Here is a 12,034-nt window from a genome sequence, read left to right as displayed (position 1 = left end):
TAAGGCGACCCCTGTGAAAGGGTCGTTCGACCGCCAAAGGGGTCGCGACCCACAGGTTGAGAACCGCTGGCCTAGGATGTTGCCTTCCCTCCAGCTTCAGGTTACTTTGCAGCATGGCCTTCCCTGAGACTTCCCAGGCCTGCTACAAGGTCCTGCCTCCCTGTTACAGTCCCTTCTCACCCTCTGTTTGCCTTGATAGCATTTCTTTCATATCTGTATTTACCCAAATACTTCTCCCCACCGACTGTACCTAGTGTTTGTGCCCTGTTCTGTCCCTGGGGCCTGAGAGTGGGAAGCCAGGCACATGTTAGGGGCTCTCAGTTGCTATACAAATGAGTGAAAGCTCCGCCCCCCGCGTTGTGATGAAAAGAACTCCAGTATTCTTTTCCCTGTAAAACAGAAATGCAGTCGTTTGTCCTGAGTCGCTCAGCAAGCTGGCACTCGCAGCCAGAGCCCGTCCTGGGCCCCTGAGGCTGTCTCCTGGGGGTATGGTTTAGATACTAACTTTTCCCTTTCTTTTTCTTATTATTTTGCTGTTTTTGTTTTGTCTCTTATTTTTTTGGTTGCTAACTTTTTCATGGCTTAGGAATAAAGTCCTCCTGGTCCTTGGGAGGCGCTGGGATGTGAGAGGCGTCCCTCGCTTTGGCCTTCCTGAGTTCAGAACTAGGCATGCCTGGGATTTAGGTCAGGTTCTTTGCCACAATGAGGTCCCCCTGTAGGCAGCGGTGACATGGATTTACTTTGGGTTTGGTCTTGCTCCTCAGCAGTGGTGAAGCGTTGACGACTGTCGCTGGATAGACCTGTGGCTTGTGTTAAAACGCTGAGTGCCGTGCCTGGCCTCACTTAGCCTCCCTTCCGAAGGCTCTCAGGCCGCCTGTGAGGAGGGCGGCTGTAGCAGGTGCTGAATCCTCATGGTTCATCCCCTGAGAGACGATTGGTCCAGGAACCTGCAGTCTTGTTCCCTGGACAGGTATCAGCCTGTGAGCAAATGTTAGCCACAGATGAGTGTTGTTTTGCCCCTCATGATGTTTTTGTTAAAATATATATTTATTGATTTCACAGAGGAAGGGAAAGAGAGAAAAGAGAGAAAGAGAGAAACATCAATGATGAGAGAGAATCATTGATTGGCTGCCTCCTGCACACCCCCTACAAGGGATCAAGCCCGCAATCCAGGCATGTGCCCTTAACCGAAATCGAACCCGTGACTCTCCAGTCCCCAGGCCAATGCTCTATTCACGAGCCAAACCAGCTAGGGCCCCTCATGATGTTTTAAAACTCTTGTTAGTGCCAACATTTAAAAATCAAGATGATCCCCCTACCAGCATGGCTCAATGGTTGAGTGTCGACCTATGAACCAGGAGGTCACAATTCGATTCTCGGTCAGGGCACATGCCCAGGTTGCGGGCTCGATCCCCAGTGTGGGGCATGCAGGAGGCAGCCAATCAATGATTCTCTCTCATCATTGATGTTTCTATCTCTCTTTCCCTCTCCCTTCCTCTCTGAAATCAATAAAAATATATTTTGAAAAATAAAAATAAAAATCAAGATGCACATGTAGAAAATAAAAATCAAGATGCACATGTAGAAACTTGAAGCTGGAGGAAAGGCAACATCCTAGGCCAGCGGTTCTCAATGGAGGTGACATGATAGCGTTTTTTTCCCTGGGGGCAGGGTGGGGGTTAGCGGTGGGGAGCAAAACCAGCTCACAACAATTAGCTGAGAAGAAATTGCCCCTTAAAATAAGACATAGTTTTTCTTGGTTTCATGGTCTCTGCCCAACCTACTATGTTCATTTGTTTTACCTTCCTGGTCTTTGTAGGCATGTAAGTTTGTAATCCCTATTATATTTGTAAAAGTCACGTATATGTGTGTATGGGGGTGAAAGGTGTAACTGACACTCTGTAATGATTTTTTTTCTCTGTTTCTTTTTCTTTACTTTCTCCTTCCTTCTCCCTCTCCTGCTGCCTCCATCATTTCACAGATTCTGGGACTACTGGTATGGACACTTATCGCCGGAACGGAGTACTTCCGGGTCCCTGCCTTTGGCTGGGTCATGTTTGTAGCTGTATTTTACTGGGTCCTCACCGTCTTCTTCCTCATCGTCTACATCACGATGACCTACACCAGGATCCCCCAGGTGCCCTGGACAACCGTGGTAAGGAAGCCGGGCGTGCTTCGGGTCCATTGCCCACTAGGTAGGATGGAACGTAGTCCTCCTCTGGTCGATTTTTCATTTTTAAGAACTTGCAGTGGCTTGAGGAACTGACTCAAGTGCTCCTCCCTGCCTAGAGCAAGGGGCCTGCTTTGGGACAGTGCTCTCCTGGGGCAGGTGCTGCAGGCCTGCTGGGGCCACGGCTTTGGGACAGTGCTCTCCTGGGGCAGGTGCTGCAGGGTGGGGCTCCTGCTGGAGGCCACAGGCTGAGGCCCTTCTCGCTGGTGGCACCTTCCTAGCCAATATGTCGCCATGGCTGAATTGAATGGAATGGGGGTCAAGAGCAAGTTGAAGGAGACTGGGTGTGTTGGGGAAAAAGGAGGGGTGTCTGGGTGTGCTGTGAATGAGATGGTATAAAACCCTCCCCTCCCCAAAACACGGGGGAGCTGCCTTCTCGGAGCCCTCGTCCCCGAGTGTCCAGAGGAGCACCTGACCGCAGTTCTGCCCAGTTCTGAGGTTCGGAGGTGCCCAGCTAAAACCCTCCCCTCCCCAAAACACGGGGGAGCTGCCTTCTCGGAGCCCTCGTCCCCAAGTGTCCAGAGGAGCACCTGACCGCAGCCAGGGTGCAGTTCCGCCCAGTTCTGAGGTTCGGAGGTGCCCAGACCTCCCCACGCTCCCTAAACACTCCAGCGTCTGTCTCCCCAGGGTCTGTGCTTTAATGGCAGTGCCTTCATCCTGTACCTCTCGGCCGCTATTGTGGATGCATCGTCCGTCGCCCCGGAGAGGGACAGCCACAACTTCAATAGCTGGGCGGCCTCCTCGGTGAGTGAGCCCCTCATCCCTCTGGGAATCAGGAGGACAGAGTTGTCGTGGGCCGGAAAAAGCCCCGCCTGCAGTAGGACACACTGGCAATTAGCTGATTGGTTTGCAAGCGTCATAAATTGGTGAAGCTGTGCTTGCGTGAAAGCCAAAAGGCTGGAACCAAGTAAGTAGTTGAGGGAGAAAAAAGTATTTGAGGCATTCTAAGAATCATTCCACTGACTGCGGTTTACTAGTAAGTGGGGAGAGAGCTGCAGGAAATGAGCACGCTGTGATGCTCTGTTTGGTTTTAGGTAGAAATGTCTGTGGGTGCCTTGAGGACGCTTAGAAAAATGAATATACACCAACAAAGAGGTTCCTTTCAGGGACTGTGATTGGGTGATGAGTGTGGCATGAGGGGCTTCTGCTTTTTAATTAGTGCGCTTCTGTACAGTGTGCAGCTTTAAACCATTAAGTGTGTAATGTTTTTCTAATTTAAAAACTTCATGTTGAAAGTTTGTCTAATATTGATCTTAAAATATCCCATCCGAAAAAGAAGTGTTGGTGGGGGGAGCAGGGGCAGGCCAGAGTGGTCATGTGAAAGCTGATGGATGATACACGGGTGTTCATTATATTCTTTGCTTATATTTCAAAATTGCCGTGTAAAGGTAGAAAGCGCGGGGGCACACGAGATTAAACACCGAGCTGTGGCGGCCCTGGGCTCACAGCGTGAGTCCGCTGAACTGGGTGGAGGCTGCTCCGCGAGAGGGGCCTGCGTTTTCCGACTCACCATTCACACCACACACCTCACGGGGGGCTCATCACTCCCTCCTGCTGCCTGACTCATTTACGGTAGCTGAACCTGTGGCAGTCTGGGGGTAAGCCCTGGTCTAAAATTGCCTATGCGGTAGTCCCCATTGTACGTGGTTTTGCTTTCTGCCGTGTGTTATACCCTCAGTCAACCACGGTCCAAAAAAAACCTTAAATAGAAAATCCCAGAAATAAACAATTCATATGTTTTAAATTGCACACCATTCTGAGTATCATGCTGAAATATTACACCGTCCCACTCTCTCCTGCCCAGGATGTGAATCATCCCTTTGTCCCCTCATATGAGCTCCCTGCCCCTTAGCAGCCTTCTTGGTTATCGGATTATGAGAGAGAGAGAGAGAGAGAGAGAGATCACATTTGCGTAACTTTTATTACAGAATGCTGTTGTAATTGTTCCTTTTTATGATCAGTTATTATTAACCTCTTACTGGGCCTAATTTATAAATTAAACTTTATTCTAGGTATATATGTATATATGTAGGGAAAAACATAGTCTATATAGGGTTTGATGCCATCCACGGTTTCCGGCATCCCCTGGGGGTCTTGGAATGTACCCCCTGCAGATAAGGGGGAACTACTGTACTAAATTGGAAATACAGGTGCTTTTCTCAGATGCACACCACCATATTCGCCCCTATGTGAATCAAACTATAACTAAACATCTGCTTTTTCATTAGTGCGCTTCTGTACAGCGTGCAGTTTTAAACCATTAAGTGTGTATTGTTTTTCTAATTTAAAAGCTTCATGTTGAAAGTTTGTCTAACATTGACCGTAAAATACCCCATCCGCAAAAGAAGTGTTGGTAGAGGGAGCAGGGGAAGGCCAGAGTGATCATGTTAAAGCTGGTTGGAGCAAAACTATAAACTTTCCAGATATGCTCCAAAAAAAAATAAAAGATATCCAGAAATCACTTCAGAAGGAAGGTCATTGAACCAAGAAAGCCTGGAGTCAAGGAATGCTGTGGGTACATGATTCAATGGAGGTGACATGGTAGCGTTTGCTGACGACAATGTGCCCTAAACCCCGTTTCTATTATGCTTTGTTTTCTCCAGTTCTTCGCCTTCCTGGTCACCATCTGCTACGCTGGAAACACATATTTCAGTTTTATAGCTTGGAGATCCAGGACCGTCCAGTGATTAGCCATTTTGAGAATTATGGGGGGCGGGGGGGGGGTGGTAAGGAAGCCTCTCACTGTAAAAACAGCTGTAGGTCTACTGTATATTTCCAGAGAATTGTATTTAACTAATGTTTTTTATATACTTAGTTAAATTTTGCTCACAGTGGTTTGTTACAATGAAACTGGACACCTATTTGCAAAAGAGCAATAGGTTGTAATGACCTCTTCAGGATCTTGTCAGATGTCTTCGTAGACATTATTATTATTATTATTATTTTCTTAGGTGATGTATACATGGATAACATGCTAATATGAAGAATGTGTCAAGTTTGTAAACCTTTAACTTTTAAAATGCCAGATTTTTTTTTCGATTAAATGTTTCAAAACCTTGGATAATGTTGTATTGATTTGAGGAAGGAGACCAAGGTGGGGTGCTCTCCTTCATCCTCCCAGGGCTGTCCAGGTACGATATTGCTACGAGACACTTGTCCATGGCCACTAGGCGGGGGTGGCAGCCGAGAGCCATCTCCCCAATTCTGGGGATCATCGGTGTCCATGATTCTCACGTGCTCATCTCAGGCCCAGAGAGCATCTCATGAGACACTGGGCTTGGCCCTTGGTCAGGAGCTCGCCCTAAGGCCTGCTGCTGAGTCCACTGAGCGATGTATGAGTGGTACTCTTTCTCCTGATACCTATTAAAATCAGTGCCTAACCATTAAAAGGATAAATACTCGCATGTATCTTCAGCTCCTCTTGCTGACCACAGTGACACATCGACCATATTTTGTGGGAAATATCCAGACTGGAAATTCTCGTCTCCAATCTCCAGCACTCCTGCTTTATTTTTTTGCTTTTTTTTTAATATACATATATTTTTTTTATTGATTTCAGAGAGGAAGGGAGAGGGAGAGAGAGAGAGAAACATCAATGATGAGAGAGAATCATCGATCGGCTGCCTCCTGCACACCCCACAATGGGGTCAAGCCTGCAACGCGGGCATGTGCCCTTGACCGGAATCGAACCTGGGACCCTTCGGTCCGCAGGCTGACACTCTATCTACTGAGCCAAACTGGCTATTTATCACGTGGATATTCGGTATTATCCGCCGGCAAGGCAGATGTGCCCTTAGAGGAAGTGCTTTTCGGCGGGATGGTTCCTGCTGCTGCAGTGTATCTCGGGTGATTTTTCAACATGAGCTTCTTGTGAAAAACAAAAAACCACAGAAACGTTAGTCGAGTTGATGACAGAGGAGAGAGTTTCAGCCACGTTCTCGCTCTGCGCACGAGACCCTGTGACCTCTGCTCTTCTGCTCTCGGTTAACAGAGCTGTTGCTTTCTGTTTGTGTTATTTTTATATGGTTTCTTTTTCAATTGATTTCAGAGAGGAAGGGAGAGGGAGATGGAAACATCAATGATGAGAGAGAATCATTCATCGACTGCCTCCTGCACACCCCACACGGAGGATCAAGCCCACAACCCAGGCATGTGCCCTGACCGGGAATCGAACCGGTGACCTCTTGGTTCCTGGGTCGATACTCTACCACTGAGCTATACGCAGCCGGGCTGCTGTCAGTTGTTTGTTGTTTGTGTTGGTTTTCCTACTTACCTGATTCTAATTCCATATCCAGGTTCCATTTACCCCCATAGAGGAGAGGTGGGATTTCTTCCGTGTCTAATAACACCCACCCCGGGCTTTTGGAGGAAACAGTGAAAAGTGTTCTTGAGTTGTGGGTCCAAAGAGGTAGTGGGCAGGGGGCACCACACATGAGAGGTGGGAGTGGGAGGTGGTGGGGGCACAGGAGGCCACTTGGAGTGCAACATCGAGCAAGCCGTGAGGGTTGAGCTTTAGCGACGCAGACCCACAGGTGACCGGGGCTGCAATCTTTTTGGATCTGTATCCCCAGTCATCACCGGAACAGTCTCTGGTTCATTCATTCTGCAAGAAAAGCAGAAATAACTCATCAGAGTGTGTGTGCTCTACTCTGTTCATCGCTCACACTCACCGAGGCATATTCATCTTCCCTGTGCTTTTTAAGTACTTAATTTAAAAAAATTTTTTATTGGGGTGACATTAGTCAACTTGAACATATAGGGTTCATGTGTGGATTACTAATTTACAAACTCTGTATATAGGACCATTGCAATCAAATCTCCATAAAAGGCAGAAAAACTGTAACCTACAAAGATCTGTTTCTGGAAAACAGTCATAAAGAAAGAAGCCTGCTTTTCTCTCTCTCTCTCTCTCTTTTTTTTTTTCTCCCCCCCCCCCCCCCCCCCCTCTTCTCCCCACGTGTGTGTGATTTCTATGATCATGCCTGTAACTTCTGGGGTAAAAAGTTCCATAAACCTCTTTGAAATATCTTCCAAATGGACTACAACAGTAGGTCTTTCTTGAACCGGTAGCAGCAGATACACCTGTTTCAGGAAGACAATGACTCGCCTGTGTCCAGGCAGGGTCACTTGCTGTCTTGTCCTTATTTGTGGTTTTTAAGGAGCATGGCCCTTTGTGTTGTCCTGAAAGTTCACCACAACACAACACAAAACAAAACAAAAACAGCATTTATTTTTAACTGAAAGGAAATTATTATTTCCTCTTTTGAATACTCACTTTGTTCAAAGAATAATTTTTAAGTGTGGGTTTTGGATAACAAACTGAGTCTCTATAGTTCAGACCAAGCTATTAGTTTCTAACTGGGTTTGCATTAATTTTTCTCTTAAGAAAGAAGAAAAAAAACAAAAACCAAGCCACATGCAGTACAGCCAACATAACGACAGGAATAGGTTTCTGGGGTTTTTTAAAAAAATGTGGTAACAGGGGTAGTAAGTATACTGGGCGCTTAAACTCTTCCCCGCCATCTGTGATTGCTGTCTGCGTGCACCAATCAGCCCTTCCAAACCAGTGCTTTTTCCCTGATGGAGTTGGATGGGTTTTTAATTTGATGTACTTACCTACTCATGGCCGATCAATGAAATGCTTTAGGCAGTTCATCCCTCTCCATTGTTATTTCCAACTCATAGCCCCCAAAGATAAATATTTAGCCAATATTTGAAAACTACAAGAGAAGCCAGAGACAAAAATGTTCAACATCAGTTATTTTTGTCTATTTTTTAATTGCTTCCTTCCTAGGGAAATCCCTTCAGGGTATCAGCACACTAAAGATTTTTAAATACAGCCCTGGCCGGTTTGGCTCAGTGGATAGAGCGTCGGCCTGCGAACTGAAGGGTCCAAGGTTTGATTCCAGTCAAGGGCACATGCCCGGGTTGTGGGCTCAATCCCCAGGGGGGGACTTGCAGGAGGCAGCCGATCCATGATTCTCTCTCATCATGGATGTTTCTATTCTTCCTCTCTGAAATCAATAAAAATATATATTAAAAAAAAATAAATACATAAAGTGTCTGCAAAGAACACAGACAATTAAAAACACCAACTGAAGATGCAGCCCTGGGTAGGAAAAAATCCATTCAGAGTTTATATTTCTGTCCCCTAGACAATTATTATTTTAGTTGAAAGATGATTTTTCACAGAAAAAAAATAATAACCCAGGCATGTAATTGGGGGAAAGTGCTTGGCAACACAGAGGTGATGACTTTTCAGACACTTAGGCAATAGTGAGTTGCAAGAAGGTTGTTTACCGGGGAGACATTTCATTTAGAAGGTATGTTTTGAGTAAACATCCATGTCACAAGGAGATTTTTAAAATAGAATACTCAGAATAACAACACCCAGAACGGAGCAGACTTTCTCACTGTCTCCCCCACATCTCTTCTCCCTCCTCTTGTTATCTAACTACCCTCTTTTTATTCGGGATCACACCACCCACTTAAGCCCCAGCTACTTAGGGGAGCTAACTCCACTGTGACTCCAGGAATGGAGCATGCGGCTCTGCCTAAGTAATCCCACGCCCTGGCCATACTGATTGGTTCAGGGATGGGATGTGACCCAAAACTTGCTCTGGAGTTCTGGAAAAAGAAGTTCTGTAGGACCTACTGGTATATAGGCAGGAAGTTGTTGGCAAAAACTATATTGTGACCACAAGGGGGAGCCAGTCATAGGATGAAGGTGAAAAGAGATGAAACTTCATCATGATTACGTATGTCACTGAGCCACTGAATTAATTCAACCCTGAATGCAGGCACACTCTGGACTTTGCAATTACATGAGCAATTAATTATATGCACTTTGGTAAAACGAATTTCTGTTACTTGCAACAGTATGTATCCTAACCAATACCCAGGGCATTCTGGCAAATGGCTTTCAAGCAAAGGCCTAAGATCTTGGTTCTGGTTTTCTTTCCAATAGTAAGCCACCATAGGGCCTTAGGCAGATGGCAGTAATGGCAGGACAAATCAACTGTAGCAACAGGCTCATTGTCAGTAGAGGGGTAGGAAAGGGAAAGTTTGAGAGGCCACTTGAGAGGGTGACTCAAGCTCTCCTGAGGCTGTTGTTTAAGGGTGGTGATAGCCTAGGAAGACCCTAGAAAGAGGCGCAGCCTGAAGGATGAGTTCTCAAAGGAGTTTTTCTTGACCTGAGTGTGAAGAAGGAACAGGAAGCAATCTGGCCTCCAACGATTCGAACTTAACGAGAACTCCACCTTGTGTCTCAAAGACCAGTTGTCACTCTTGAAAAGTGGCTTCCCTCTGTGGAAGTGAGTTGGCCAAAGAACATTGGCCCTATCAGAGTGAGGATCAAACCTAAACTACAAACAGAATAAAAGGGCTTAGAAATAAATCAAAGGCGGTGCTTTTTCCCCCCCAAATTAAAACTATAATGAGATGCTATGTCACACCCTCTAGAATGGCTAACATGGAAAAGACTGCAATACCCAAGAGTTGGCCAGGTTGTGGGCCATCTGGCATTCCCCTACATTGCTGGTGGGACTGTGCTTGCTGTCTGATCTAGAGGTCTGATCTGTGGAGCCTTTGTACATGGCCCTTGTACTGCCAAGCATCTTGCTCAAGCTTTTAAGTGATCATGATGAAGTGATTAACACCAAGTGGCCATCATCAGTGATTATTTCCTATCTAGGCTGGTGGCACCTTGGCCAACAGCAGTCAGAGAAACCCAGCAAAGTCAACTCCAGGGGGCTCAGGAAATGACAGTGGTTCTCAGACTCCAGCATGCGTCTGAATCACGGGGGAGGTGGGGGGACAGCTTATCAAAACACTCTGCGGAGCCTAACGCCCAGAGTTTCTGATTCAACGGGTCTGGGTGGGACCCAAGGATTTGCATTAACCGCAAGTTCCCAGGTGCTTCTGGTCCGAGGAGCATACATTGAAAATCAGTGATTTAGAAGATTTACTGGAGAATCGAATGAAGCATGCGTCTGAATCACGGGGGAGGTGGGGGGACAGCTTATCAAAACACTCTGCGGAGCCTAACGCCCAGAGTTTCTGATTCAACGGGTCTGGGTGGGACCCAAGGATTTGCGTTAACCGCAAGTTCCCAGGTGCTTCTGGTCCGAGGAGCATACATTGAAAATCAGTGATTTAGAAGATTTACTGGAGAATCGGATGACCACTGGGCGGAGGAGAAATGATCCAGGGCTTGGTTTTTCCGCTTCCCTGAAGACTTCACTGCAACAAAGACTCCCTGTCATCTCCGTTGTGGGGTTTTGACGCCTGGGACAAGTACGCGATGAAAATGTAAATCTACATGAAAAATGATCCACAATGCCAACATCATGCCTGGGGGCACAGGGCTGGGAGTGTTACAGAATGCCTGCATGTCTATTCCATGGTCCCAGCAGCCCCTAGGTGCAATTACCATTGTTCTATAGAGAAAGAAATGATTGTACCAGGCACTGTGACTGCTGTCTAAAGAGAAGACAGATATCTAAGACCATTTTTTTTTTGTCATGAAAATTAACAATGTCTCAAACTTTGTCAATGACTGGTTTTCAAACTGGAGCATTCACCAGAATCCTTTGGGAGACTTGTCAAAACAGAGGTTGCATGAGTAGCTCCACATTCTAGAACTATCAAGACGGCCACACTGACGACAGTCTTCTGATGACAGTATAGCTCTGGCATCCAATGATCTCATAAGGGAGATTTTTTTTAAAATGTTATCTCCAAATAAAGTTACAAGTTTGGCCACAGGGACACTCTGCTCAAAAAGAACACTGATAACATATCTTGTGTGGTTATTAAGAAATAACCCAGAAGGAGTGCAACGTAATATGCTCCTTGGATAACTGTTTGACAGCTTCCAATGGAGGTAAAAATATGCTCAACTTGTGACCCAGGCAAATTTACTCATTGGTATTTACCCCTAAAGAAAGGAGAGTGTATGTCCACCAAAAAATCTTACCAGAGGTTCATCACAACTTTATTGGGTACAACAGGATGAATCTCAAATGCACTGTGTTGAGTGAAAGAAGCCAGGCACAAATGAGATTATTATGTATTACTTCAAGTATATTGCCCGACTGGCATGACTCAGTGGTTGAGCATCAACCGAGGAACCAGAAGGTCATGGTTCTATACCTGGTCAGGGCACATGCCCAGGGTTGCAGGTTTGATACCCAGTGTGGAGAATGCAGGAGGCAGCTAATCAGTGTTTCTCATCATGGATGTTTCTATTTCTCTCTCCCTCTCCCTTCATCTCTGAAATCAATTATATATAATTGATTCATGCTCATTAAAAGGGAATTAATTAGAGGAAATATTTTAATATTGCTATTTGCTTTTTCTCTATAATAGAAGTGTCAGAGATGAAAGAAAATTAGTAAAATGTATATGAAAATCTTCCTCCTGTCAGAGTCTGAGGCATGCCACGGGACCCAGAGTCAAGTCCCCGCCCACCCACGTGCACCTTGAAATCGTGTGAGACCCAGACTTGGCCAGCTTCATCCCCATCAAGCCCCGCCGGGTCGGGGGCACAGCCTCAGGTCCCCCATCCAGGGTGGGGGGCACAGCCTCAGGTCCCCATCAAGCCCCACTGGGTGGGTGGGGGGGCACAGCCTCAGGTCCCCAGCCCTGGCCCGCCACCTTGCAGCCTCAGGTCCCTGCTAATCACTCCTTACAGCTCGTTACAGGAACCCCGCCTCCGCTGTGGGCGCAGCCATCTTGTGGTGGTGTGATGGAGTGAGGGTCAATTTGCATGTCACCTCTTTATTATATAGGATTGTGGACCCT

The 12,034-nt window shown here is 46.4% G+C and overlaps 1 protein-coding gene across 1 annotated transcript in view; it reads left to right on the top strand.

Annotated features, from left to right (window-relative positions):
- Positions 1-5,291, top strand: part of CMTM8 (CKLF-like MARVEL transmembrane domain containing 8) — a 40,094-nt gene extending 34,803 nt beyond the window's left edge. Inside the window, exons 3-5 of the mRNA XM_014548385.1 lie at positions 1,982-2,155; positions 2,858-2,974; positions 4,834-5,291. Coding sequence (XP_014403871.1) covers positions 1,982-2,155; positions 2,858-2,974; positions 4,834-4,917 — 375 coding nt within the window. The 3' untranslated portion in view covers positions 4,918-5,291. The remainder of the gene's footprint in view (positions 1-1,981; positions 2,156-2,857; positions 2,975-4,833) is intronic.
- The last annotated feature ends 6,743 nt before the right edge of the window (positions 5,292-12,034 follow it).

Source organism: Myotis brandtii, unplaced genomic scaffold (assembly GCF_000412655.1).
Source record: "Myotis brandtii unplaced genomic scaffold, ASM41265v1 scaffold506, whole genome shotgun sequence".
Lineage (NCBI taxonomy): Eukaryota > Metazoa > Chordata > Mammalia > Chiroptera > Vespertilionidae > Myotis > Myotis brandtii.
Note: the sequence above shows the minus strand (reverse complement) of the source record. Positions and strands in the feature narration are given on the sequence as shown.